The 27950-nt window shown below is 56.2% G+C and overlaps 8 protein-coding genes across 8 annotated transcripts; 4 read left to right on the top strand and 4 right to left on the bottom strand.

The window, feature by feature from the left end:
* Positions 1-6: 6 nt before the first annotated feature.
* On the top strand, positions 7-3461 carry SPRG_08235 (hypothetical protein; the record flags this gene model as incomplete). Its single annotated transcript, XM_012347479.1, has 19 exons — positions 7-354; positions 405-821; positions 862-1156; positions 1206-1293; positions 1342-1503; positions 1554-1715; positions 1762-1820; positions 1868-1970; positions 2031-2115; positions 2158-2219; positions 2269-2443; positions 2487-2564; positions 2613-2805; positions 2851-2913; positions 2957-3037; positions 3081-3169; positions 3219-3264; positions 3309-3350; positions 3400-3461. The coding sequence occupies exons 1-19, from the start codon at positions 25-27 to the stop codon at positions 3459-3461; spliced, it is 2592 nt and encodes an 863-aa protein (XP_012202869.1). The 5' UTR covers positions 7-24.
* Positions 3462-3557: 96 nt separating this feature from the next.
* Positions 3558-7128, bottom strand: SPRG_08234 (hypothetical protein; the record flags this gene model as incomplete). The annotated part of the gene is made up of 25 exons (XM_012347478.1): positions 7039-7128; positions 6911-6993; positions 6708-6872; positions 6586-6663; positions 6466-6540; positions 6370-6421; positions 6239-6325; positions 6025-6189; positions 5904-5980; positions 5802-5860; positions 5681-5751; positions 5541-5632; positions 5341-5471; positions 5215-5296; positions 5060-5165; positions 4879-5009; positions 4767-4836; positions 4645-4717; positions 4568-4601; positions 4437-4512; positions 4296-4394; positions 4177-4250; positions 4047-4131; positions 3955-4003; positions 3558-3902 (listed from the first exon to the last, which is right to left on the bottom strand). Exons 2-25 carry the CDS (start codon positions 6981-6983, stop codon positions 3558-3560), a joined length of 2349 nt encoding a protein of 782 aa, XP_012202868.1. The 5' UTR covers positions 6984-6993; positions 7039-7128.
* Positions 7129-7469: 341 nt separating this feature from the next.
* On the bottom strand, positions 7470-11664 carry SPRG_08233 (hypothetical protein; the record flags this gene model as incomplete). Its single annotated transcript, XM_012347477.1, has 5 exons — positions 7470-8851; positions 8907-9837; positions 9912-10500; positions 10553-11027; positions 11073-11664. The coding sequence occupies 5 exons, from the start codon at positions 11662-11664 to the stop codon at positions 7470-7472; spliced, it is 3969 nt and encodes a 1322-aa protein (XP_012202867.1).
* A 1496-nt stretch (positions 11665-13160) lies between these two features.
* Positions 13161-17378, top strand: SPRG_08232 (hypothetical protein; the record flags this gene model as incomplete). The annotated part of the gene is made up of 5 exons (XM_012347476.1): positions 13161-13731; positions 13785-14154; positions 14202-14258; positions 14315-15912; positions 15972-17378. 5 exons carry the CDS (start codon positions 13161-13163, stop codon positions 17345-17347), a joined length of 3972 nt encoding a protein of 1323 aa, XP_012202866.1. The 3' UTR covers positions 17348-17378.
* A 305-nt stretch (positions 17379-17683) lies between these two features.
* On the top strand, positions 17684-21945 carry SPRG_08231 (hypothetical protein; the record flags this gene model as incomplete). Its single annotated transcript, XM_012347475.1, has 5 exons — positions 17684-17715; positions 17767-18358; positions 18400-18874; positions 18924-20518; positions 20576-21945. Exons 2-5 carry the CDS (start codon positions 17779-17781, stop codon positions 21943-21945), a joined length of 4020 nt encoding a protein of 1339 aa, XP_012202865.1. The 5' UTR covers positions 17684-17715; positions 17767-17778.
* A 367-nt stretch (positions 21946-22312) lies between these two features.
* Positions 22313-23188, bottom strand: SPRG_08230 (hypothetical protein; the record flags this gene model as incomplete). The annotated part of the gene is made up of 1 exon (XM_012347474.1): positions 22313-23188. The coding sequence occupies one exon, from the start codon at positions 23186-23188 to the stop codon at positions 22313-22315; it is 876 nt and encodes a 291-aa protein (XP_012202864.1).
* A 1560-nt stretch (positions 23189-24748) lies between these two features.
* SPRG_08229 (hypothetical protein) lies at positions 24749-25423 on the bottom strand (the record flags this gene model as incomplete). Its single annotated transcript, XM_012347473.1, has 1 exon — positions 24749-25423. The coding sequence occupies one exon, from the start codon at positions 25421-25423 to the stop codon at positions 24749-24751; it is 675 nt and encodes a 224-aa protein (XP_012202863.1).
* A 1482-nt stretch (positions 25424-26905) lies between these two features.
* On the top strand, positions 26906-27718 carry SPRG_08228 (hypothetical protein; the record flags this gene model as incomplete). The annotated part of the gene is made up of 1 exon (XM_012347472.1): positions 26906-27718. The coding sequence occupies one exon, from the start codon at positions 26906-26908 to the stop codon at positions 27716-27718; it is 813 nt and encodes a 270-aa protein (XP_012202862.1).
* Between the last annotated feature and the right edge of the window lie 232 nt (positions 27719-27950).

The raw sequence follows: 27950 nt of genomic DNA, 5'->3' as shown, positions 1-27950 counted from the left end.
TTGTTTTGAAGCGTCGGCGGAAGCATGGCGTACGCGTACAACTCGGGCGGCCGTGGACGGGCGCAGGTCATGATGGACGACGACGACGAAGACCTCTACGAAGGCTTCAACTACTCGATCGACCTCGCGCCGCCGCAGACGGCGTCCATGAACATGCAAATGAACATGCAGCAGCAAGGCTACTTTGGCATGAACAAGGGTCAGGCCGCCAACATGAACCCACCGGGCACCGCATTCCGCGCGCCGCCGTCGCAGATGGGCCGCCAGTTGCCTACGGGACGACTGCAGACGGGACAACAAGGCGGCGGCGACGTGGCGCGGCCCATGACGTCGGTCTCGGGCGCAGGCTACTCGGTACGACCCTGCGTTCGTCCAATGTCGCTTGACGCATGGTGGTGGACTAGTCCAATCCCAAGACAGCCGCTGGCCAGCGCATGTTTGATCCGCTGGGCGAGGCGCGCAAGTCGCCAGCGCCGCCGCTCGCCGAGAAGGCCGAGAACTCGCCCAAAGAGACGGCGCGCGAGCTCGAGAAGGCAGTCAACACGTACATTGAGCAGAGCGCCGAGGCGAGCGTCAAGCACGACTACGAAGAGGCACTGCGGCTGGCCAAAGAGGCAGGCAAGAAGGAGCGCATGTTCACCAAGCACTGCGAGACACACGGGCTCACCGACATGACCAACATCGACTTGACGTACGCCGTGTTCTTCAACCTCGCCAACGCGTACCACCTCAACGGCATGTGGAAAGAAGCCATTCAGAGCTATACACCGATCGTCAAGAACAAGCAGTACCCCCAAGGCGGCCGGCTCCGCGTCAACATGGTTGGAACCACATAGAATTGACATGTCTCATAGTGCGTAGGGCAATATTTACTTTGAGCAGCAGCAGTACCCGACTGCAATCCGCATGTACCGCATGGCACTCGACCAGATTCCGAGCACGAGCAAGGAAATTCGATACAACATCAAAAAGAACATTGGCTCGGCGCAAATCAAGCTTGGCCACTACCAAGACGCGGCAACGACGTTCGAGGACATCATGGAGGGCAACCCGGAATTCCAGTCGGGCTTCAACCTCATCATTTGCTACTACGCGATCGGCGAGCATGAAAAGATGCGCAAGGGCTTCCAGAACCTCATTGGTATTCCGATGGAAGGTGCTTGGAACGTCATGTTTGTGGGACGGGTTGGGACGATGGATCGTAGGTGTCGGCGACGAAGACCTCGAAGAAGACGAAGGCAAAGACGGCGAATTGAAGTCGCCGTCGTCGGCGGTGCATCTAAAGAAGGACGGGTAGGTGAACACATGTTCTGTCCATAGTACTTTATGCTGGAAGCGTAGCCTCAAGGCCGAGATCCGCGCGCGCCAAAAGAAGGCGACCGAGTACATCTTGATTGCTGCGAAGCTGTGCGCGCCGGCGCTCGACAAGAAGGACTGGCTCGCGGGCTACAACTGGGTCATTGACGCCATGAAGCAAGACCACGAGCCAATTGCAAGCGAAATGTGTGCTATTTTCTCGTGGTATTGTGCAATTTGACAATTTTTCGGATTAGGGAAATTTGCAAAGCGCTGCACTTTCTCAAAAACAAGGATTTCGACAAGGCCATCGAGGTGCTCAAGGCGTTCGAGAAGAAGGACCCTGCACTCAAAGCCATGGCAGCCACCAACTTGAGTTTTCTCTACTTTGTCGAAGGTGACTACAACCAAGCCGACAAGTACATGATCCAGCCACACGTGTGGCCATCGGTAACCCTATTCTAGGTTTGCATCGCTCGCCGTGCGCCACCAGCGCTACAACGCCAAGGCTTTGGTCAACAAAGGTATCAACGTGAACAAAATCGCATCGATGTGGATCAATCATCCGAAGGCAACTGCCTCTACGTTAAGAACGAGTGCGAGCGCGCCAAGGAGCTGTACCTTGAAGCCATTGGCGTCGAAGCCGACTGCATCGAAGCCATCTTCAACCTCGGGTCTCTTTCCACGCATTTTTGCATGTTTGGATGTCGTTTGCAACGGAAGTATTGCTGTAGGCTCGTTAACATCAAGATTGGTGTGCTCAACGAAGCCCTCCAGGCGTTTGAGAAGCTCCATAGCATCGTGTCGACCAACACCGAGGTCTTTCTATTTTCAAACTTGATACAAACTTGATACAACTAGGTTATCTATCAAATCGCCAATCTCAACGATATGATGGGCAACTACCGTCAAGCCGTCAAGTGGTAATTCATCGTCCGTGGCTGAATTGTTGTGGTATCAATTTTGATGAAGGTTCAACATTCTTCTCTCGTGCTTTGGCTCTTCCAAGTGCGTCGCGGACCCTGGCGTCTTGGCACGCCTCGGGCAGATCCACAACAAGGACGACGACGAGACCCAGGCATTCCACTTCCACCTCGAGTCGTACCGCCACTTTCCCGTCAACCTCGACGTTATCTCATGGCTCGGCGTCTGTATTTTCGATTCTCATCTCGAGTCTGATCTGGTGCTAGGTCTGGTACGTCAAGAGCGAGCTGTACGAGAAGGCGATCCAGTTTTTCGAACGCGCGTCTCAGATCCAGCCGTCCGAGGTGCGAATATTGTTTGAACCACCAATGGTGTGTGCAAATATCGCGTAGGTCAAGTGGCGACTCATGGTCACGAGCTGTCATCGCCGCATGGGCGCGTACCAGAAAGCGCTCATTTTGTACGAGCAAATCCATCACGACTACCCTGAGAATCTCGAGTGCCTCCGATACCTCGTCGCGATCTGCAAGGACCTCGGGCAAAAGTACGACCACCACCAACAAGCGCTCGCCAAGCTCGAACGCGGTACCAAATTGATTTCTTTTTGTTCATTTTTACGAATTTGAGTAGAAAATGCCGCCAAGGTGAACGCGCAAACGAACGCAACCAACTCCAACAGCGGCATGACGCGAGGTAGCAGCATTTTCGTCCATGAGGTGTGCTTGGAAAAATGTAGCCACCGAGGACCAGCGCGGGTCCAGCCGTGGAAGTGCCCGCAGCAGTTCGCGCCTGGAAGCCAACAACCAGCAACACGATGGTAAAGATGCCATAAAGAGAATGCAATCTGTAGCTGGATGTAGGAAGCATCTATGGCCAGCAGCAGCACGAGTACCAGCACCAATCGAGCAGCCACGACCTGTCGCCACCGGAGAACAACCGCATGGCTGAGGTATGACCGATCGTAATGGGGGAAGACTTTGCCGCAATAATGCATGTAGGCCGAGACCGAGTCCGAGTACGCTGTGCCCAAGCCCATGTATCGCAGTACGTCAAGTCCCTCGCCCTTCTTTTGACAATGTCGTGCGTAGATACAGAGAGCGCGGGATCCAAGGCGACCAAAGGCGCCGACGGTACATTGCATCGTACTCGACATGGCATGATGATAACGTTTTTGCGCAGACTCGGACGAGTGGGGCGACGCCGACGTGGGCAACCTCCTGAGCGACAAGGTGGGTTCGTAGTCGGGACTGTTTGTTTTCCTTGTATACCCAACGATAACCTACCTACATGTACCTCACAACACCAGCATCCAGATATATGAGTTCTTTGTTGAACGTTTAGTACGGTTCAACGGCGATAAAAAGTACGCCAAGCAGCGCAAGCAGTGGGAACGAGAGATGTAGACTTGTCGCGAGGGCGAAGGGCATCATAAAGGAGCAGTCGTCGCCCATGTACGGCAAGTACGGCAGCGTATTGTTGTACGGCTCGTAGAGCAGGGTGCAGTAGCACGACCCGTTGACGCAGACGCCGTTCGGGTACGAGCAGTTGTTCAAACAAACCTGTTGGTCGCAGTACTTGCCGAGCCAGCCAGGATCGCAGAGGCAGCGCGAATTCGGAAACTCGACGCTGCAGTAGCCATGGCCGGAGCAGTTGCGGCCACAATTGCGGATCGAGCAGTCTTGCTAGAAAGAGCGAGGTGGTCATCCTATATCCAAGTCAGTAAGAAGGACGCACCCCGATGAAGGGCGGACGGCAAATGCACTGGCCAAACCCGTCGCAGATGCTATTTCGATCTACGAGAACGAACAGAAAGATAGGATACGTACCCATTCGAGTAATGAACGTTCTCGGCCGTGCAAGGGAGCTTCTCAATGCCCGGCACATAGGTGTCGTTGTCCGTGTGTTCAAAGCCTTTGAAAAGAGTTGACGGAGAATGATGGAATCAACGCCACGGACCTGAGAAGCAGCAATGCGTGCACGACGTGACCTGCGTCGTTTGGTCGAAATCGCACACGGTGCCCGGGCAGGACCTGCAAAAATGCCTTCTTAGAGCCGCGATGAAATGCCACGCATACGAGTTGGAGCAGTCAGTGCCGTAGTATCCTTCGTTGCAGATGCAGCGTCCGTACGAGCAGACACCGTGGAGCGAGCAGTTTTTGATGCAGTTGGTCAAGCTACAAGGAAATTAGAACCGCGCACGCGATGCTATCGCCAACCTGTACGACCACCAGTCTCCGTATGTAGAGGCTGGCGTCGTGCTATTGCGCGAGTAGAGCTCTTCGCGACGCACACCTGATACGACAGATTTGGGATAGATGGACATCATACATTTTTGAGGAAGACGCACCGTAGCCGCCGTAGAGCAGCATGAGATCATAGCCCTAGTCCAAAGCTTGAAAAGAAGAGGTCTATGGGACAACGGACCTTGTGGAAGACTGCCATGTGAGCTGCGCGCTGCGATGGCCGAGACCATTGCAGATCCCAGGGCAAGTCGGTGCTACCAGATAGCATGCAAGGATGATCCACGGGAAAGACCATGGGGATACCGGTTGTCGGCGCGGTCGCGACAGCCGTCCCAGCCCGGCGCCTGGCGTCGCGCTTGCGGGTACAAGCCACCTACTCTGGTATTCGGACATGTCACAGGATGCTAAAACGTACTCTGTGGGTTGACACGAAGGCGGCGCTCGGGGTCTGCCGTCACAGAGAACGTTGTGGTGCCGTAATGTAGTTGTTTGGCCCACAGCAAGGGCGGTGTCGAGTTGAACAACGCGGTGTCGGGTGCATACGGTCTATCCACATGGTCTAGAAAAAAGAAGAAAAATGCACACAAAGGATTTACTGATACGTGCCGCTGAACGGATCGGCCCGCGCCGCCAAGTCGTCCGTGCAGTTGATTGGGTACAGTGCGTGGACAAAGTCGGTTTGTTGGAGCCACTGGTTCCCCGCTACGGCTCATTGCATGAGCTGCGAGGAAGATCGATTACAGCAACGGACTCGAGTTAAAGTGCCACGTGTCCTCGTAGTAGTAGTTGGAGAGATACCCGCCGAAGAGTACAAAGACGGCCCCCGCCGCAATCTAGCGAAATGTGTCGACAAGAACGATCTCCACATGTCGGCGACCATGGTATGTTCGGTGCGCGGCCCGGGCTTGACGTTCAACAGCGGCGTGATTTCAGTCCAGAGGCCGGACGCCAGGTCGTAGACCCAGAGGTCGTCGAGGTAATAGGGGTTGCTTGGAAACGGCGTGTATCCTACTCGACAATGTGTAATTTTTGAAACCAAATAAATACGAAGAGAAAAATCGAAAATCCAAGGCGTACCTGGACCCGAGCCGGCAAAGGTGGCGCGACCGGCGCCGGCGCCGCTCGTGATGGGGTATGGAAAGAACGTCTGATAGCCGCCGTGAATGAATCTATACATGTCAAAAATACATGGCAAGGCAGGGGTATGTAAAACCTACAGTTGGTTGTTGTAGAGGAGCGACGCGTGTCCGGCGCGGGGTGGTGGCCACGACAACGTACATACCGTTGCCTACGACAGACAAGTTTACCACTCGTATAATCGGCAAGTTCAAATCGTACGGCGTTGATTTCTGGTACACATGTGGCTTCTGGCTGCAGCTGCGACCACGTCAGCGATGCTAGAAGCGAGATCGTACGAATATTTGACGGACGCTACCATACCAAAGTTGAATTGCCACAAGTCGGCTAGGTACCCGCCCTTGGGATAGATCGTATGGTCCGACCAGCGGTTGGCGCGACTAGACAGCGACCCATTAACCTTGAAAGAAAGACATTCTTGTACCTGTTTTGAGGCGCAAAGCCGTGCCAAATGCGGTAGCCGCCAAAGATGTACATGTTGGTGCCGTCGCCCGACGACGAAAACTTCCAGCGCTTTCCTGGCCCTTGCACCGAGTACGTTCCAAGCGCCGCCATTTCGGTCCACGTGTTGTCTTCAAAGTTGAAGCGCCTACCTTCAATAGATATCGATATATCAAGTGCGAAATACGAAATCGTACCACATGTCATCACAGTAGTCGGTGCAGAGTTGCCCGTACCCACCATAGATAAACATGTGGTCTTGGTAGACCTCGGCCTTGTGAAACCTACAGCGCCGTGTGGCCATTCCAATATAAAATGGAGTGTCGACCAGCGCTCCGCGGGATGCGAGCAAATAAGCGCGCCATAGACCATGTGACAGCCTACAACCAAACTCTTGGCGAATATATCGATCCGCAGATCCGACCTCCCCACGGCTTTCCTTCGTGGAGCTGGGTCCACGATTTGTCGCGACAGCTCTCGTCGGCGTAGCGTGTGCAATCTAAATGCGATGATGAGAGACGCGACATGTAGCGTCCATTCGCACTAATGTCGTAGGACCAGACGTCGTTGTAGTAGCTGCCAATCGGGATGGTGCACGTGTTGTCCTTGCACGTTGAGAGCACTAACGACATGCACATTTAGAAACTCAGAGGACCCTCCCCGCACCTGGCTCGTCCGTGTAGGTGGAAAACTGGATCTGGCCTTGGACTTGCGTAATGTCGTACGTCTTGGGCACATGTGGCGTCTGGGCACAAGTTGGTGGATCCGTGGTGTGTGGCATGACAAACCGTCGTGTCGTCGGCGCGGCCGCCAAACACCACAGCGCGGGTCCTACCGTCGAATGAGTCTGATGCACAAGGCAAGGTGACCTGCTTGTAGAGCGTGAGCGAGTGCCCGCTGCGAGGCCCGGGACCAGGTCCAGCCCAGCTCCACTGCTTCCATGCCTCGACAGCTACAGGATGCGTGAGGAGGCTATCGCGCGGCGGCAACGTCGTACCATTGCAGAGGGCAAGCCAGAGGACGAGCGCACGTGGCATATCGCCCTTGCTAGACAGGCGCCGCTTCAAGATTTACAAGATCGAAAGACATGGTGCACGTATGGTATACTCCTCCCCTATGCTATTACGTCGTTCGACCGTGAAGGCCACGACCGTGCAAACAACTCTGTTTGGTATAGCCTCCAACGCGGTCACATTGCTTGGGCCATGTCTTCTACTGGGCGACATTTCTATCTTCAAACCCCTTGAATAAAATACCAAAATTTTGATTATAAACTCCCGGCGTTGGAGGGTGTACCATCCAACGTACTGGAATGAACTTCATATGGTTGATCTGAATGACTTCTTTCATTTTCTTGAAACATTTGTTGCATTTTAAAATGTATATTTGGTGTTAAATGCACGAAAAAGGCGATGTTTCAAGAGCCGTTTATCTCTTTTGGTGGTTGACAAAGCGCATCGCCAAGAGGCCCAAGATGCGAAACACGCCGATGCAGCCGATGAGCACGAGCATGTTGTTCCAGCGATCGTCGTAGCTCATGCCGTACATGGTCTCGACGTACTGCTTGAGCGTCACCGGCGACGTTTGTCCGTTGAAGCGCGATGCCAAGAACGACGGCGGGATGCCCGTGAGCGGCTGGCACCCGAGGTCGGCGTCGCCCGGCGCATCGCACTTGGCAAATACCGTCGTCACGAGGAGCGAGAGACCGTATTTCGGAGGTACGATCGTGTTGAGCCAGCGGAGCCCGCTTGGAATCTGCGACGTTGGTGGGTTGAAGCCCATGAAGAGGAAAAAGATCGAGTTGAGGAGGCCGCCAATGACACTCGCAACCTCGATCGACGGCAGCGCGCACGCCAGCAATTGGCCAAAGTAGACTTGCATGAGCACATACAAGAAGAGGTAGACTGCAAACCAGATGGCTTGGACCGCGCCGGTAAACCCGACAAACGGGTAAAAGATGGTCACGAACACAACGACCGACACGAGAACGTACGGAATTTCGATCAGCGTCGAGCCGAGAAAGTACCAGAACGCGTTGTACGTCTGGCACGCTCGCTCGCGGTAGTACGAGTTGCGCTCGGCAATGAAGAGCGGCAAGACTCCGTTGAAGCCCATGATACCGATAAAGAGGGTTGCCAAGAAGACGATACCGACGCCGGCGTTGAGTCCGTTGAACGTCGTGTACGTCGCGTCGACAAAGACGATGCCGAAAAGCAGCGCCAGGAAAATGTTGACTTGGACGCTCGAAAGCGTGTACGACGGCGTGCGCCAGTAGAGACGCGCGAAACGCTGCAGCACAAATCGCATCTGCACGAGCGGCAGCGCCGCCCGCTTGCGTTTAAACACCATTTCTTGACGCGTCTCTTCGTTCTCGGCGTCGAGAAGCACCGTCAGCGACTGCTTGACAAGACTGTCGTGGAAGATGGCCGCAAAGTCCTTGGGCTGCTCCGTCGACGATGCAGTGCCGGCGCCAATGATTTCTAGCATCCACGTCGCCGGGTTGTGCCCGGGTTGGATAGCGGGCGTCCCCGGGATCGCCTCGAGGTACTCGATGAGATGGGCGCTGCCCGTGCCGAGAGGGCCAAAGAAGACGGTGTGCCCGCCACGCTTGAGCAAAAGGAGCTGGTCGAACATCTCGAAGACCTCGGATGACGGCTGGTGGATCGTGCACACAATCGTGCGACCCGACTTGGCGATCTGCGTGAGGCCCTTCATGATGCGCAAGGCCGCCCGTGCATCCAGCCCCGACGTCGGCTCGTCCAAAAAGAGGATGCTCGCGTTCGAAGCAAGCTCGACACCGATCGTCAAACCTACAAGGCATGTAGAGTTAGCACCCGACATCAATGCGATAGAGACGGGACGTACGCTTCATCTGCTCAACCGACGACCCGCGAACGATGGTGTCGGCCAAGCCGTGCATGTCCAGCAAGGTAAGGCACTCCTCCACCGACGCCATCTTGTCGGCATCCGAGACGTCGCTGGACTGGCGCAAGAAGGCACTGAACTCGAGTGCTTCACGGAATGTGGCCGACTCGCAGTGCTGGTCGGTCTGTTCGCAGTAGCCCGTGACACGGCTGATGGCGAGCTTCGTGGCGGGAAAGCCGTTGAGTCGGATACGTCCCTGGATGGTCCCGCCGGTCTTGCGGCCGGCAATAACGTCCATGAGCGTGGTCTTGCCGGCGCCGGACGAGCCCATGAGCGCGGTGATGGTGCCTGGGCGGGCGATTCCCGAGACGCCGTGAAGTAGATGCTTTTCTTGACCGTTCTTGTCCGACACCGAGTACCAGACGTCTTCGAACGTCAGTGTGACGGGGATGACGCGGGGAGGTGACAGCCCGACATCGATCGCGGTGGACTGACTTGGCGAGTTGGGCATCGCGACGTAGCTCGACTCTTCGTCTTGCTGCGCTTGCTCTTCTTCGACGACAACGTTGGTACCTTCAGGGCTTTCATAGCGCTTGAACTCGAGGAAGATAAACGAGAGCACCATAAAGCCAACGTACGCCCCTGCCATGTAGATGAAGCCATAGACGATCCAGATACGGTTCGCCGAGAAGCCGTAGAGACTGAGTTGATACGTGCCCATGTTCATGCCCGTGGTCTTGCAATAGTCGATGCCTTCGAAGATACATTTTTGGTACTCGCTGTTGGCGTACTGGTTGACGGAGAGCAGGCGGAAGCACCATGCGAGCGGGTTGATCCAATAGATCCAAATGAGGTAATCCGGAATGTTGTCCTTGACGATCATAAAGCCCGCAAAGAGCACGTAAAAGAGAATCGAGAGGAACGTGAGCGGCTGCGCCATGAGCAGATTCGGGGCGGCCGACGAGACAAAAAGAACCACGACGCGAACGTGAGGTTCGCGAGCACGAGCGCGCAGAGAAAGACGACGAACGCCGATATGTCGTTGACAAAGCCCGTGAGCCAATAGACGAGCGACCCAAAGACAACCGACTCGCCGATCGCAAACGGCATCTGCGCGAGCGACGTCGAGAGCACGTACGAGGCCGTGCGGTAAAAGTTCGCGCCGCGCTGCTTGTAAAAAATCGCGCGGGACGCAAAAAACGTGTTGACTTGAGACGCTTGGCCAATGGCCACAAACATGATGGCCGAGAAGATCATGCCAACAACGACTTGGGCGATCGACGTGTCCATTTGGTAGAACGTAAGACCGTAGAGGAGGCCCATGATGAGCACCATCATGAAGCGGCCTTTTAAAAACGCCGTGTTGCGGACCATGAGCGTCATCTGGCGCTTCACGACGGTGCCCGTGCTCGCACAAAACGACTGGCGGAATTTCGGGAACGGTCGCTCGTAGAAGTTGCCGTCCGTCGGACCGTTCACGTAGTTGACCATGTCTTGGTAGATAGGCGACCGGCGGAAGCTCGACGCATACTCGTGCGCGGCGCGTGGCACATTGGCCGACGTCCCAGTCTGGTACAGCCGCTGCTGGTCCGTTCTACAAGCGTTACAATGAGACAATTCAGCTGTGGTAACGTGGCATGACATACCCGAGGTCCAAGAGAAAGTCGGCAATGTCGCGCCGCGGCGGGCAGTGGAACCCGAGGCCCTCGAAGTACCCGAGCACTTGCGTTCGTGGACCGTGGTACATGACGTGGCCTTCGTTGAGTACGAGGATGTCATCGAAGAGGTCAAACACCTCGGGCGGCGGCTGCAGAAGCGAGATGACGACGGTCTTGCGCATCGTGTGCGCCAGGGTACGGCTCGCCTTGACAATATCGTAGGTTGCCGCCGAGTCGAGACCAGTGCTGATCTCGTCCATGAGATCGACGAGCTTCATGCCAAACTTCATTTCGCCCGTGGTCACGCGCTTGCGCTCGCCACCCGAGACGCCGCGCAGCATTTGGTCGCCGACAATCGTCTTGGCGACGTGGCTTAGCCCGAGTGTCTTGAGCACGAGCTTGGGAAAGTTGGTAATAAATGCCTCGACAGTCTCCTTGGCTCTCTCGTTGTCTTCAGCCGTCCCTAAGAACCCTATGAGTGATTCACACAAGTTGAATGGGATTGTACCCTTGTGGAAGCCGTCAATCAGCTCGCGTAGGAGCGTTTTCGCACCGCAGCACTCGTGTGCAAACTCGAGCGTTTCTTCGACCGTCATTGTCGCGTAGTGGAAGTCGCGCTGCCCAACATACCCGACGAGTTGCGGCAGCACGGGAAGCAAGTCCGCCCGCGGCCGGCCATTGTACGTGATGGCGCCGGCCACATGCACGCTCTTGGCCACCGGAAAGCGCCCCGAGAGGATTTTCATGAGCGAGGATTTGCCTGAACTTGGCTGACCGAGCACGAGTGTAATGGTGCCCGGGCGAAATGCGCCGGTCATGGGCTTGAGGACCTCCTTGTGGACGACGTGCTTCTTCTGGAACGTCACCATGCCCTTCAAGGCCGTCCAGACACTAGGAATCTCTTGCGAGTTCTTGGCGTTCACCGTCACTTCGGCCGTGATGGCGAGGTCTTGGAACCGAATCTCCATCTGCGCAAGGTTTTGCCCTATCGCCGCTTGGATGATCTGCGCTGCCTTGGCGTGGTGCTCCTCGGACGTGTCGTATATCCAGTCCGTGTCGCTGACGGCGCTTGTGCGCGCTGAGGTGTCGGGTGTGGCCATGTTTCCGGTCCTCGCTGCTGGTCTGTCTTGTCGCTTCTTGGCCAATCCAGATCTGATCGTCGACAGCGTCGGATCCTTCAAGGTGCGTTTTGATTGGTCGACACCATATCTTTGCGAATTGTTCGAATTTATAGCACGCATCTACAGCGTGTTTGGCTTGAAGCTAGATACCGCGACACACACAAGCGCGTGCGTGCGTGATGATGCGGTACTTGTGAGCACAGACAGTTCGGACACGTGAGACGCAAGGGGCTATTTTCTAAATTGTTCGAGAACCTCAATTGTTCGACGCCAAGTTTACCAATCCCGTTGAAGGTGATGTATTCTTCCACACGATTAATATCTGAGCTTTTCGCTTCATGGACATCGCGCGCAGTTGTGGAGCACCTGAGGGGCCCAACCTGTCTCTTGCTCACGCTACCTCGTGCTTGAACGATGGCCAAGGCTGATTGCAAACAAAGATCGTTGCATGGCCACCAAGGGCATCGAAGCACGTCATTTCTCATCAATGCCCACCAACTGGACACGAAACGCATTGAAGGAAGCAAAAGCAACCGAGTGCAATGTACCATGAGGGCTTGGTATTGTGGAATGTGAAGCCGCAGAAAGATCGACATATGCGCAGAAACCAAGGTCCCTTTATTTGGGCACATCGTGTTAGCCGGACAGGAAACGCGTTGTATGCAGCTCCAGCTTTGCTAAACACAACGCCTTGGCTCAAGTATTGGCACAAGATCTCGAGCAAGCGTTGCTATGGTGAAGGACCTCGGAGTATCAACTATCGTGTTGGTTGCTATGAATCATACAAATGGTGAATTAAAACGATATCGCTGCCCCAAATCACATCAGCAAGACTCGTTTGGTTGCTAACAGCTTTGCTAACCATTTTGACAGCAGACATGACCACCCAATCGCACTTCTTAGGTACGTCAATTGTCTTGCATTATGATACCGGTACGCTTCCAGCGTGCACCACGGCGACATTGTTGTTGCGGATGTCATGCCATCCGAGTGCGTCTCGCATCCAGAGCAATAACCAGAGTCGATGCTTGAGGATGTCGCCATTTTCACCCGTTCACGCTGCGCAGCCGCCTTTTGTAGTGTAGCGTCAGGTATCGCACAATTTGATCGCGCAACGGTCGGCAGCCATCATCGTCTCAGCGCCACGCATAATTTCTACGACTCAAAGTCGAAGTCTGCGACGAACGAGGTGCTGACAACAAATTTAGAGATTCCTGGCCCATTACTCTGTCCGCCCATAGGATAATCCGATACAGTTTGCCAGTGTACTGTGGCGTGATCTCAAGATCACGCACGCAAGGGCTGGCGTGAAAATCAATGCGGGCCAATCAAACGCGTTGATTTCACTACACTTGCTCGCGGTAAACAAATCGAAAACATATGTTTCCACGTGGCAAGCTGTGGTTGCAGACTCGCGCCTCTATGCACAACACGCGCAACCTCGGTGGCGTCGAGGCAGAACGCAATCCTCCACCATGCCCACACGCGTCGACACCCTCAAGACGGGCCACGACTTTTCCGAGCTCGACGCTAGTCGTGTCGTCGACATCCTCCAGGCGGCCTTGGGGCAACGCCTGCCGCAGATGGAAATTCGGTTTCAAGATCTTGCCATCACCGCTGACGTCGAAGTCAGCACTAAGCCCACCGAAGGCATCCCGACTGTCTGGACAGCTCTGACGACCATGCTGCCGGGGCGGACGCAGAAGCGCGTCATCCAGCGCGAAATTCTCAAGCCCATGACCGGTGCTTTTCGTCCCGGCACGATGACACTCATCCTTGGCCAGCCGAGCTCAGGCAAGTCGTCGCTCATGAAAGTCGTTTCGGGCCGCTTTCCCGTCTCGTCCAACGTCAAGATCCAAGGCCAAGTCACCTACAACGGCAAGCCTCGCGAGGAGATGCTGGACGTGTTACCTCAAGCCATCTCGTACATGGGCCAACGCGACGTGCACTATCCAACGCTGACGGTCGAAGAGACGCTTCGATTTGCTCACGAATGCTCGGGTGCCAAGGCAATGCCTCGCACGATGAAACAAGCGTTCGACAAAGGTACGATCTATCTAATCCTATGGCCCATTCTTATTCTTACGTTGTACACCTAGGCACGGCCGAAGACAACCTGCTTGCGAGCCAAGTTGTCGAACACTTTGCTACGCACTCGCCTGACATCAACCTCAAGGTGCTTGGCCTCACGCATTGTGCCAGCACGATTGTCGGCGACCAGCTCCTTCGTGGTGTCTCTGGCGGCGAGCGCAAGCGCGTGACCACGGGCGAAATGAAGTTTGGCATGAAGCTTGTCGACATCATGGACGAGATCAGTACCGGTCTCGACTCGGCGGCTACCTACGACATCATCAAGGCGTGTCAGCGCGTGGCGCACACGTTCTCCAAGACGATCGTGATCTCGCTCTTGCAGCCGCCGCCCGAGGTGCTCGACCTCTTTGACGACCTCCTCGTCTTGAACACGGGTATGTCATGTACCACGGCCCGCGCACCGAGGTCCTCCAATATTTCGAGAGCCTTGGTTTTGTTTGCCCGCCGCGCCGCGATGTGGCCGACTTTCTCCTCGACCTCGGGTATGGCTTCGATGTTTTTGAGATTGCACTTTCTCAGCTTCGAAATTCTATTTTAGCACCCGCGAACAGTACGTCTCGGCGACCGAGTCGCTCGTCGTGCCAACGTCGGCCGACGACTTTGCCGTGTGCTTTCGCAACTCGGCCATCTTTAGCGAGCACGAAAACCACGTGCTTGGTGCGCTCGAGATCCACCACCACGTCGCCGAGTTCCCGCGGTACCGGCAGTCGTTCTGGGACGGGTCGGTCACGGTCATGAAGCGCCAGCTCATTCTGACGTTCCGCAACACGGCGTTCATCCAAGGCCGCGTCTCGATGGTGCTCATCATGGGTCTCCTGTACGGCCTCATCTTTTACGACATGGACACGTCGCAAGCCCAGGTCGTCTTTGGTATGGTCTTCTCGGCCATCATGTTCATCGCGATCGGCCAAGCGTCGCAAGTGCCAACGTTTTTTGCGTCCCGCGCGATTTTTTACAAGCAGCGCGGCGCGCACTTTTACCGCACGGCCTCGTACGTACTCTCGACGACGCTTGCGCAGATCCCGTTTGCGATCGGCGAGTCGATTGTCTTTGGCTCGCTCGTCTACTGGATGACGGGCTTTGTGGCCGAAACCTCGGCGTTCCTCGTCTTTCTCTGCGCCCTTGTGCTCGCCAACATGACGTTTGCGACTTGGTTCTTCTTCATTTCGTCGGCAGCGCCAAACCTGCTCATGGCGCAGCCGCTCACGTTCCTCTCGGTCCTCCTCTACGTGCTCTTTGCGGGCTTTATGATCGCCAAGGACAGCATTCCCGACTATTGCATCTGGATCTTCTGGATCAACCCGCTCACGTGGTGCTTCCGCGCACTTGCCGTCAACCAGTATGCAAGCGACGAGTTCCAGCAGTGCAGCTACGGCGGCATCGAGTACTGCGAGCGCACAGGCATGAACATGGGCACGTACCAGCTCCACCTCTATGGCTTTACGGCCGACCGGATTTGGATCGTCTACGGCTTCCTCTACATGGCGGCGGCGTACGTCGTCTTCATGATGCTCGCCTTCTTCTTCCTCGAGTACAAGCGCTACGAGACGCCGGAAGGCACGAGCCTCGTCGTCGACGAGATCGAGCCGAACGCCGCCGATGCGTCGTACAAGGGCATGCCCAAAACGCCGGCGGGTAGCTCCAGCGACGGCTCGGTCGCCATCGCGATGCCGCCGTCCCGCGTGTCGCCCGTCACGCTCACGTTCCAAGACGTCTGGTACACGGTCAAGGAGAAGAACGGTGAAGACAAGCATCTGCTCCGAGGCATCTCGGGCTATGCGCGCCCCGGCACCATCACTGCGCTCATGGGCTCGTCCGGCGCCGGCAAGACCACCCTCATGGACGTCCTCGCTGGCCGCAAGACCGGCGGGACCACCCAAGGCAGCATCACACTCAACGGCTTTCCCGCCACGAAGCTCGCCATCAGCCGTGTCACCGGCTACTGCGAACAGACCGACCAGCACTGTGAGTCGGCCACGTTCCGTGAAGCGCTCGAGTTCAGCGCCTTTCTGCGCCAGTCCAGCGACGTCTCGGATGCTGACAAGATGGCGTCGGTGGAGGAGTGCCTCACCTTGCTGGACATGCACGGCTTGGCCGACACCATCGTTCGCGGGTCGTCGGTTGAGCAGATGAAGCGTACGTCCCGTCTCTATCGCTCGCATTGGTGTTGGGTGCTAACTCTACATGACTTGTAGGTTTGACGATCGGTGTCGAGCTCGCTTCGAACGCGAGTATCCTCTTTCTGGACGAGCCGACGTCGGGGCTGGATGCGCGGGCGGCCTTGCGCATCATGAAGGGCCTCACGCAGATCGCCAAGTCGGGTCGCACGATTGTGTGCACGATCCATCAGCCGTCGTCCGAGGTGTTTGCCGTGTTTGACCAGCTTCTCTTGCTCAAGCGCGGTGGTGCGACCGTCTACTTTGGCGACCTCGGGCCCGGTGGCGCCAACTTGATCTCGTACCTCGAGGCGATTCCAGCCACGAAGAAGATCCAACCCGGGCACAACCCGGCGACATGGATGCTCGAGGTCATTGGTGCTGGCACGGCGGTCGTCGAGTCGACGATCGACTATGCCGACATCTATGACGCCAGCGACCTCAAGCGCGATCTCGTCGCCGACCTCGAAGACGAAGCCACGACAATCCAAGAAGAGATGGTTTTCCGCAAGAAGCGAGCCGCGACACCCGCGACGCAGTGCAAGTGGGTCCTCCAGCGATTCGTGCGCATGTACTGGCGCACGCCGTCGTACACGCTGACCCAGATGCTTGTCAATGTGGGCATGGGCCTCCTCTTTGGCGTCATATACATGAACACCGAGTACGCGACGTTCAACGGGCTCAACGCCGGTGTCGGTATCGTCTTCATGGCGTCGCTTTTCATCGGTATGATGGGCTTCAACAACGTCCTCCCGCTCTTTGTGGAGGAGCGTGCGAGCTTTTATCGCGAGCGCGCGTGCCAGACGTACAATGCGCTCTGGTACTTTCTCGGCTCGACGCTCGTCGAGATCCCCTATGTGCTCGTTGGCTGCGCGATCTTTACCGTCATTTTCTATCCGTTTGCGGGCTTTGTCGGGTTTGTTCAAGGCATCTGGTTCTGGCTCTACCTCTCGCTCTTTGTACTCATGCAAGTCTACTTTGGCCAATTGCTGGCGTGCGCACTGCCGTCAATCGAGGTTGCGAGCGTCATTGGCGGCTTGATCAGCTCGATTTTCTTCCTCTTTATGGGCTTCAACCCGCCGACATCTGCGATTCCCGCCGGGCTTCGCTGGCTCAACACGATCGTGCCGCCAAAATACGCTCTTGGCCTTCTCGTCTCGACGGTCTTTGGCCATTGCGACGAGCCGGGTGGCAACGATCTCGGCTGCCGCAACATGGAAGGCATCCCCGAATCGCTCATTGTCGCCAAGTTTAACAACGCGACGTCGGTGACCATGAAGGAGTACGTCGAAGTCATGTTCCAGATGAAGGAGTCGGACAACGGGACGTACGTGCTCGTGCTCATCGGCTGCATTCTCGTCTTCCGCCTCCTTGGTCTTCTCGCGATGCGCTACGTCAACCACCAGCAGCGCTAAGATGCAGACATATACGTTCTTATAAATAAATATGATTACATGATATGATGCTAGTACTCAATCCTTTTATCGACGTTGCTGCTCGCATGATGCACTTCTATATTTAAGCCAATCAGCGGAGCTTCGAATTTTTCAGGCCAATCAGATTGCTGCAAAACTAGCCAAAACGAGTTTGGTCGCTGCGATGGGGCAATGTCTATCGGGAACTCGTATATTATTAGTACGTCCCACCAAGCTGATTGATCCCTTCGTTTCAAGCTTGATTATGCTGCGCTATCAGGGTCGTGTCTGACTATTCCTAGCACCAATAGCAGCGTGCTTCCATTCGAAGCGACACGCACCGGAGATAATGGCCGTCCCTGTTTATGGTACTGCATTCCGGGCATGATCGCGTTGGCGCTGCATGGGATTCGTTGCAGTGCTAGATTACCATGGAGACCAAGACCCCGACCCTCGAGTGGTTAACTGACCCGATGGCGCCCGCGGCCAGCGCCAAGGTCCTCGAGGTCATCCAAGCGGCGTTGGGCCAGCGCTTGCCGCAGATGGAAATCCGGTTCCAAGACTTGGCGATCAAGGCCGACTTTGTAGTCAACCCGACGCGGTCGCACCAGATTCCGACGGTCTGGAACGCGTTCACAACTGCGATTGCCGCCACCTTCACGCGCGAGAAGCACATCGAGCACAAGGAAATCCTCAAGCCCATGACCGGCGCCTTTCGCCCGGGCACGATGACGCTCGTGCTCGGACAGCCGAGCTCGGGCAAGTCGTCGCTCATGAAGGTTCTCTCGGGGCGTTTTCCCGTCTCGTCCAACGTCAAGATCCAAGGCAACATTACGTACAATGGCAAGAAGCGCGACGAGATGCTCCACGTGCTGCCCCAAGCCATCTCGTACATGGGCCAGCGCGACGTCCATTATCCGACGCTGACGGTGGAAGAGACGCTTCAGTTTGCCAACGAGTGCTCGGGCGGCAAGTCGATGCCGCTCACGATCGCCAAAGCCTTCCACAAAGGTACTTTCACATTGCAGTGGTTTTTTCTCACATTTGACTAGGGACGGCCCAAGACAACGAGTTGGCAACCAAGATGATTCAGCACTTTTACGACAACTACCCGCACAACATCATGCAGGCACTGGGGCTCTTGCACTGCGCCAAGACGTGTGTCGGCGATGAAATGCTGCGCGGCGTCTCGGGTGGCGAGCGCAAGCGCGTCACCACGGGCGAAATGAAGTTTGGTATGAAGCTCGTGGACCTTATGGATGAGATCAGCACTGGCCTCGACTCGGCGGCGACACTCGATATTGTCAAGGCCAGTCAGCGCCTCGCCCACACCTTTCGCAAGACGGTCGTCATCTCGCTTCTGCAGCCATCGCCCGAAGTGTTTGAGCAGTTTGACGACGTCCTTGTCCTCAACGACGGCCACGTCATGTACCACGGACCGCGGACGCAAGTGCTCGAGTACTTTGAGTCGCTTGGCTTTGTGTGCCCCGCCCGGCGCGATGTCGCCGACTACCTTCTCGACCTTGGGTACTCGCTCCATCACTTCATTTTCGTGACTGAGAGCGATGTGAATTAGGACCGACCAGCAATCGCTTTACGTGACTGCAGGCGCAGCCAAGGTGCCTCGGTCGGCAGCCGACTTTGCAGCGCGGTTCAAAGCCTCGGAGATTTACGCCAGCATGGTGCAGCGGATTGCAGGGCCGATTGACGGCAACCACTTTGAACTCGACTTTCCGCAGTACCGACAGACGTTTTGGGCGAGCACGCAGACCGTCATGAAGCGTCAATGGAAGCTCATGCTGCGCAACACGGCGTACATCCAAGGCCGTCTTGCCATGGTGGTCATCATGGGCCTCCTCTATGGCCTTACGTTCTATCAGATGGACACGACGCTGGCGCAGGTCGTCATGGGCATGATCTTTTCGTCCATCATGTTTATCGCCATTGGCCAAGCGTCCCAAGTCAACACGTTCTTCGCCTCCCGCGCGATTTTTTACAAGCAGCGCGGCGCGCACTTTTACCGCACATCCTCATACGTGCTCTCGACGTCGCTCGCCCAAATCCCGTTTGCGATTGGCGAATCCATTCTCTTTGGGTCGCTCGTCTATTGGATGACGGGCTTTGTCGCGGATCTCACGGCGTTTCTTGTCTTTCTGAGCGCGCTCTTCGTCGCCAACCTCACGTTTGCCGCGTGGTTCTTCTTCATTTCGTCGGCCGCCCCGAATCTGCTCATCGCGCAACCCATCACGTTTCTCTCGATCTTGTTTTACATCATCTTTGCGGGCTTTCTCATCTCGCAGCAGTCGCTGCCCGACTATTGCGTGTGGATCTACTGGATCAATCCGCTCGCGTGGTGCTTCCGCCTCCTCGCGGTCAACCAGTACATTGCATCCGAGTACCAAAAATGCGTCTATGGCGGCGTCGACTATTGCAAAATGACTGGCATGAACATGGGCACGTACCAGCTGCACATGTACGGCTTTGAAGCAGACGCGACGTGGATTGCCTCTGGTTTCATCTACCTCATCGCGACCTACGTGCTCTTCCTCGGCCTCTCGTACTTCTTCCTCGAGTACAAGCGCTACGAGAGCCCCGAAGGAACCAACGTCATTGTTGAAGAGCAGGAGGCCATGAACGCGAATGCGTGCACAAGCGTAAGGGTGATGCCGGCGGCAAACACAGTGATCGACGTGCCAAGCCTCGGCGCGGCCCACCGTGCGGCGCCGCTGACGCTTGCCTTTCACGACGTCTGGTACTCGGTGCCCGACCAGCACGGTGGCGAGAAGCATCTGCTTCAAGGCATCTCGGGCTACGCGCGCCCAGGCACCATCACTGCGCTCATGGGCTCGTCCGGCGCTGGCAAGACTACCCTCATGGACGTCCTCGCTGGCCGCAAGACGGGCGGTACGATTCAGGGACGCATCACGCTCAACGGATACCCCGCGACAAAGCTCGCCATCAGCCGAGCGACCGGCTACTGCGAACAGACCGACCAGCATTGCGAGTCGGCCACGTTCCGGGAAGCGCTCGAGTTCAGTGCTTTTCTGCGCCAGTCGAATGAAATCTCGGATGCCGACAAGATGGCGTCGGTGCACGAGTGCCTCACCTTGCTGGACATGCACGGCTTGGCCAACAGCATCATCCGCGGGTCGTCCGTCGAGCAGATGAAGCGTACGCCCCGTCTCTATCGCATTGTGATGTCTTGTGCTAACTCGACATGACTTGTAGGCTTGACGATCGGTGTCGAGCTCGCTTCGAACGCGAGTATCCTCTTTCTGGACGAGCCGACGTCGGGGCTGGATGCGCGGGCGGCCTTGCGTATCATGAAAGGGCTCACCGAAGTGGCCAAGTCGGGTCGCACAGTCGTGTGCACGATCCATCAGCCGTCGTCCGAGGTGTTCGAGATGTTTGACCAGCTCCTTTTGCTCAAGCGTGGCGGGCACACCGTCTACTTTGGTCCGCTCGGCACGGGCAGCGCCCATCTGATCGAGTACCTCGAGGCGATTCCCGACACGCCTTCTATCAAGCCCGGGCACAATCCCGCAACGTGGATGCTCGAGGTCATTGGCGCCGGCACGGCCGCCGGTGCGACCGAAAAAGACTTTGCCGCGCTCTATAGCGCAAGTGTGGCCAAGGCCGATATGCTGACCGTGCTCCAAGAAGAAAGCAATATGAAGCGCGCCGAGATGATATTTACACGCAAGTGTGCGGCGGACCCGGGTGTACAATGCCGCATGGTGCTCCAGCGGTTTGTCCGCATGTACTGGCGCACGCCGTCGTACAACCTCACGCGCATCCTCATCAACGTCGCGCTCTCGATCCTCTTTGGCATCATCTACTGCCGAACCAACTACGCGAGCTTTAGCGGGCTCAATGCGGGCGTCGGCATCGTCTTCCTCGCGTCGCTCTTCATTGGCATGATGGGCTTCAACAACGTCCTGCCATTGTACGTACAAGAGCGTGCGAGCTTTTACCGCGAGCGGGCCTGCGAGACGTACAGCGCGGTCTGGTACTTTGTCGGCTCGACCTTGATTGAGATCCCGTACGTTTTCGTGTCGGTCGTCGTCTTCAACCTCATTTTCTATCCGTTTGTGGGCTTTGTCGGGTGGAGCCAAGGCGTGCTCTTCACGATCTACCTCTTCCTCTTCGTGCTCATGCAAGTCTACTTTGGTCAATTGCTCGCGTGCGCACTGCCGTCGATCGAGGTTGCGAGCACGATTGGTGGCTTGATCAGCTCGATCTTCTTCCTCTTCATGGGCTTCAACCCACCGACATCGCAGATCCCGGCCGGTCTGCAGTGGCTCAACACGATCGTGCCACCCAAGTACGCCCTCTCGCTCCTCGTCTCGGCGGCCTTTGCAACGTGCGAGCACCCGGACGACTTGGGCTGCGCCGTCATGTCGGATGTGCCGCTGTCGCTGATTGTGTACAAGTTCAACAATGCACCCAGCGTGACGGTCAAGCAGTACATTGAAACCATGTTTCAAATGAACTCGAGCGATGCGGGCGCCAACGTGGCAGTGCTCTGCGGCTGCATCGCGGCCTTTCGCCTCCTAGGCTTTCTTGCGCTGAGCTTTATCAACCACCAAAACCGCTAAGACGACATTTGTTGCGACTTTTGAACGAAGACGGCACACTAACCCAATATATAATACAAGCAAAGGCTCATCTATACAAAGGCATGCTGTGTGTGTTTGCCCAGGGACAATGGGCGCGCGGTGTACTGAGCCGCAACAACCGGGAACGAGGCCTGGCAATACGATGCCGAGCTCGAAAAATCGACGTCGTCATCGCGTGCATACTTCACCGTATAAATTTTACCGGTGCGCTCGTCTAGACGCAGATTCGTGCTGGAGGATGTGAATGCGACGATGCCAAAAGCAAATTAGTGGTGATGCCACTGCAATAGTTCAACAACGCAAGCGCGCAAGATTCGAAAAGAAACAATAAATTAATGGACGCGCATTAAACGTGCGTGATAACGGGGGTCGTTACGCGCGCGACCGTTGGCATCACGTCCTTGTCTTGGACGGGCGTTCCAAGCTCGATGAAAACAACGTTGACGGCCTCGGGAAAGGTCTCGCCGTCGTCGTTAAGGACGCCGTTGAGGCGCGGGATGTCGTAGAAATGATACTTGCAGGCGCCCATGGTGGCCGAGAAGTACAGCAAGGTCGCCACGAGCGCCGAAAAGTACGCGCTGCCGTATGGCACGTGCACGGGGCTCTGCTTGGACCACGCGGAGAGGACGAGCAGCGAGCCCATCGAGACGGTGACAAGGAGGCGGAGACCGATGCGGGACATGAACAGCTGCGTGTGCATCGACGGCGGGCAAATCCAAAAGACAACAATGACGCTGTAGACGCCAACCGTAAAGATCGCGCTGATGAGCACGAAAACGTTGATGACGAGCGAGAAGCGCGCCCAGCCGCCGCACGACGAGTCATAGAACGCACGAAACTGCGATGGGCTCAGCGGCAGCGTCGCTTGCAGCGCACTGAGCGCAGAGGACCCAAGCTCGTGGCGGCACATGCCGACCGGCGCAATCGTCATCGCAACCGACGAATACGTAATGTTGTAGGGCACGTTGGGGCTGCCAAAGAGCCAATTGCGGTACGGCGTACAATTCGCTCGCACGTAGTTGTGCTCGTCCGTGATAATATCGGTGCAGAAGCCCCAAATGCCGGCCGCAAACATCGAGTAGTCGTCGTCCGAGTCGGAGAGACGCGAGTCGACGTCGTCCGTGGATGCCCAAAAGGGCAAACTCACCGCGAAGGACGTGCAGAAGAGCGCACAGCCCGCGAGGCTCAGCGCGAGGAGGCCGCAGAGCGAGATGTGGTGCATTCTGGTGGTCATCCCGTGACGAATTCCGAAATGCGGCTAAGATTGGCGCTGATGGGTTTCGGGCGCCACGGAAATCACCATTTTAGCCAATCAGACGCGACGATTGGGCTAGATCGCGCCAAGCACAATCATCAGTGAGGCATGCGACACGACCAATCGGATGCGCGATGATCCGGATTGGCGGCGGCGCAAACAACGCAACTTTTCCTCATCATTCCATCATGCCATCGACGAGTTTAACGTATCGGTCGTACTACGTTTTTTTAAAACAACAAAAAGACAAAACGACAAGCTGTGCATTGCAAAAGGCTTTGACGTAGGCGATGGACCAAAAGGGTTGTTTCAACGTCGTCGCAACACAGCGCGTAGACGTTGTCGTTGGAACAGTAGCGGGTATTAGGGACTGCGTAGAGCAATCTGGGTGGCGGTTGTACTGGTTATGAATCGTGAGTCGGTTGGGCTACACAGCAGCCAGCTTAAACGGTCATTCGCAGAGGGAAAACGAGCCGTTTGACACGAAATCAAACGAGGTTTGGCCTTTGTGGATTGCAAAGGGCGTTTTTACATACTAGCACCTGCAAACGTTGTTCGACGGCATGCGTTTAACCTATTTAACGCCTTGGGCGGCAATGAACGATCCAACAAGCGCTTGATGAAATACGACTCTCAAGAAAACCCAGGTTCACATGATTGCGATCTTTTCGCGCGGGATACTCGGACGACTGTGGGTGCCTGGTCGCCGCGCTTCGTTGTGGCTCGCTGCGAGACGGTTGAGGCTAATAAACTACTGCTACATGCAGTTAGACCAGTCTTTTCTCTGCTCTTTCTTTTCTGTCTAGAAAGAGTGCATGTTTTCGGAAGTCGACAAAGACGCTGCTGTGATGTAGCGTCGCCTTCTTGACGATTGTCTTTTTGACTGTTGTTAATGCCGATACCGTCATCGTCCAGCGCATGACACTATTGTATTACAATCGTAAACGCTTCTGAAGCCTTCGCTGCGATGCGCCGTGAAGGACTCGCCATTCGTTTGCGTATGGTTCCAACTGTAGTCGTTCGCGTGTGGTTACAAGTGTAGTCAATGGGGTAACGGATTGGCCTGCCGCAGCGGGTTCACGACAGGGCACCTAGCCACCTAGTTTCGATGACGTCCGCTAGCCACCTAATTTCGATGACGTCGGTCCTACGTAACACGAATTGACCGACCGACTGGCCATTCCTGAGCCGTGTGCATTCAAACTTCGTCAACTGCTCGAGACGCGACCGTGGTGGCACCACGTACTTTGCCAGACTAGAATAGCGGCGAGAGGTCATATAGATTCACAGTAAAATACATCAGAGCACTCCTCTTCCGTGTCCACGACCCTCTACATGTCAAGTTGTGGGGCAAACCTCTATGGTTGCCGATGAAGCGTGCAGTGGTGCTGCTGTCGTCGTCTGGACGCAAAGTGTCCCGGCATTTGATTAACAAAAGTCAGGCGTTGGAGGGTTAATGGTCGTGACGCAACGAATCTGAAGAGACAAACAAAAGCACAACGTACAGATAAATTAAGAAGTGCGCAGTTAGACAACACTGCCCGTAGGCGTCTCCAAGCGGACATGGCCAAAGTCGTCGCCCTCGTCCGCGTCCACGTGGCGGCGGGTGGTGCGAAAGACGATACCGCACATGAGCGAGATGACGTAGAGGAACGCAGACGCCAGCAGGAGGTACCACGAGACGTCGTACGAAGCGCCGTTGGGTTTGGCGTAGAGGCAAACGACGAGGATCGCAGCGAGGAAGGCGACGGCGTTGCAGACAACTGCAATGGGCACGGCAGGGCCCTTGAGCCGGCCAAAGCAGATCCCGTTGAAGAGCACGACAAGCGACACAAAGCCCATGGTCATCTCGAGCGCCACCATCGCAACCAGAGCGTAGCCATTAAAGCCACACGCCGAGGCGACGTGGTCAACGAGCTGCGGCGTCGAGAGGCCTGCTTGCATCGCTGTCTCGCCCAGAAGCCGCGAGTCGGATGGCACGCTGCAAAAGCTCATGTCTGGGTACGGCGCCAAGCTATTGCGTGTGTGGTATTGCAAGCAGCGCGTGTGGCCAGGCCCGTTGGTGAGGCAGAGCGCGCCAATGCCATCCGTGAACGTGGCGCCCGCCGACCAGCGCGGCAGGGCAATCGCGACCGCAGACAAGGCAAACGCTGTAGCGCAAAAGGCGATGGCACAGTGGCCCGAGGTCTTGGCCGGTGGCATCGGGGCGAGATCAAGTGTGAGCGACCATGGCCGCGACGGTGCTATCGGCCTGGACACGACGGGCTTGTCATACGCACTCCGAATTCGCCTAATACAAGCGCGTGTGTCCAGAACGGTGGACAGCGAAGGTGGTAAAAATCTTCGGCAAATAGAGACATATTGGTGTTTGTATGTAAAACCAAACTACGAAGGGCCAGGTGTAACCGATAGGTACTGAAAAGGGTAACTAGGTGCGACGGGTCAGCCGCGCAACCTTGGTCAAAGGAAGGCGTAGAGAAGCCGAGTGGACAGCATTTTTCCTTGTCTACCCTGAGAATGCCAACAATGGGGTTCTTCGCGACAACAAATAGTACCAATTGATGGTGGCAGGACGTCATTGGACGACGATCTCGCGTCTTCAGAAGATCGACGCGGGTGCATCGATACGTCGTATGTTTGCCCATGAGCCAGCGCTGCTGCATATATTTGATGGCAAGCGGCCGCAAGACAAGCTACTCTGACACTAGAGACTTCTACCAAGGGTATATAATAAATGCATTTATTATATACCCTTGCTTCTACTGACCTCTTCGGCTGAGCTCTCTGGGCTGGGTGCATCCAGATTGCACCGAGTGAGATACATGTAGCAACACGAGGACGTTGGTGTCTGTCACACGGTGTGTAGTTGCTCGTTGCACCTTTCGAAGCGAGTCTCGTCGACTAAAATGCATGTACTAGGATACGGTATGTGTTGGAGAATGGTGTTGGCGATGTGAGCTGGCGATGTGGTATTATGGTACTCATTCTGGCGGCGCAGATGCGTCGTGAAGCGACAAAGCGAATGATAGTGGTGTGTGATGTGATGGATTCTTGGCCGCCCGTCCCCGTTGGAATGCATTGGCCCCTCGGGGACATACTACGATACTGCGATACTGCGGGTAGCCGTCGACAGACCCGAACAACAACCATAGTATGGTATCCCTGGTAATAATTTATTTGAGCACCATGACGTCAGAAGCGTTCACATGCTCGTTTTTACGACGGCAGCAACCTTGGTGCACAACGAGCGCGTTCGAAGAACTCGGCATCGGACGAAGCGGCCACGAAGGTGTGTCACCGCTCGAAAAACTCACCACTGCCAACACCGTACACGGGCTGTCTGTGCCGACAAAGCACCTGCCAGAAGGGCGCCACCTCCATGCTATGCGCACCCATCGACCTCCTCGACCTCGACCTCGATGGTCCTTCCTTTGATTGACGCGGCGCACACGGATGGACGCTGCGGTTGTTGGCGCTGAACACTTCAAATTTTAACGCCTTCGCACGCGAGCACAAAACACGAGTAGCTTGCACCATGACGTGGCAACCGCTGCGACCAAGTGCAAGGTGCGTCGGCCAATCAGACGCGTTTCTGCGCAGCATCCCCTGCGTGGTTCATTTTCGCCCTCGCATTCGCCAGGTGCATGCCGCATTGCCGAATTTGCTGTGTAGCACACCAACAGCATGCTTGGCTACGGTATTCTCTCGATCGTCTTGGCCATTGTCGCCTGTCTCTTGGCGTCCTTCGCACTCGTCGTGCCCGCTTGGTCGGCGCTCGACAATCTCTCGTTCACCGGGTCCTCGTTCACGCTCCATACACGCTTCGCCGCCGGTGTGTGGGGCTATTGCACGGACGTGCGCATGGACACGTCTGCGGGCTCGTACCTCGGGCACTGCGTCCTCTACCAGCCCCACGCATCGACGACCACCACCAACTCTGTGACGATCGATGGCACCGGGCTCTGCACCCTCGACACGGCATCGTCGGCGTACGCAGCGCTTCGGTCGGCATCCCATCTCGACGCGTCTATGTTTGACGCCTTTGCTGCCGACGCGTGCGGTGTCTCGGCGTGGCTCACACTCGCGTGCGTTCAAGTCGTCATTGCTCTCGCCGTGATCGGCATCGTCTCCGAGTGCGTCGCGCTCGTCGCTGGCTGCTGCGGCGGCAAGCGCTTCCTCCAAGCCCACGCAACCCTGGTTCACCTGACGGCCATGATGCTTGCTCTCTTCATGGCAACTGCGACCATGATTGCATGGGCCGTGCAAGCGCCGGCGCAATTGTCGTACGGCGCGTCATTCCACTGGCTCATCGCAGCGTTTGTGCTTTGCATGGCTTCGCTCTCTTGCGGCTTCAAGTACCGCATCGAGGCGCTGCGGGTCGCCAGCTTTAGCCCCGTCCCGCTGCCGACGCGGCCGTCCGTCACCAAAGACGACGATCTCTTTGGCACGTCCCAGACGCCGTACCAGGAAGAAGACCAGGAGCCTGCGATCGTCTAGTGCATCGTCATTTTCGATCCAATTGTCGCATAATCCTCGAAATCTTTTGCGTACCACGACTGTCGAGGCATCGCGACAGAGAGGAGGACGCAGCCGACCAAGTACCATCAGCGCGAGAACCGCCATGCATTTCGGCGCCACCAACCTTTTACACGCTAGGAAAGAATGGCGATCTGTCGGATGGTAGGCAGCGGGCCGCGCATGCAAGCTATCCAAGGCACGGGTTTCAAGC

The sequence above is a fragment of the Saprolegnia parasitica genome (assembly GCF_000151545.1).
Source record: "Saprolegnia parasitica CBS 223.65 unplaced genomic scaffold supercont2.36, whole genome shotgun sequence".
NCBI lineage: Eukaryota > Oomycota > Saprolegniomycetes > Saprolegniales > Saprolegniaceae > Saprolegnia > Saprolegnia parasitica.
This window is presented reverse-complemented; position numbering and strand designations above follow the sequence as displayed.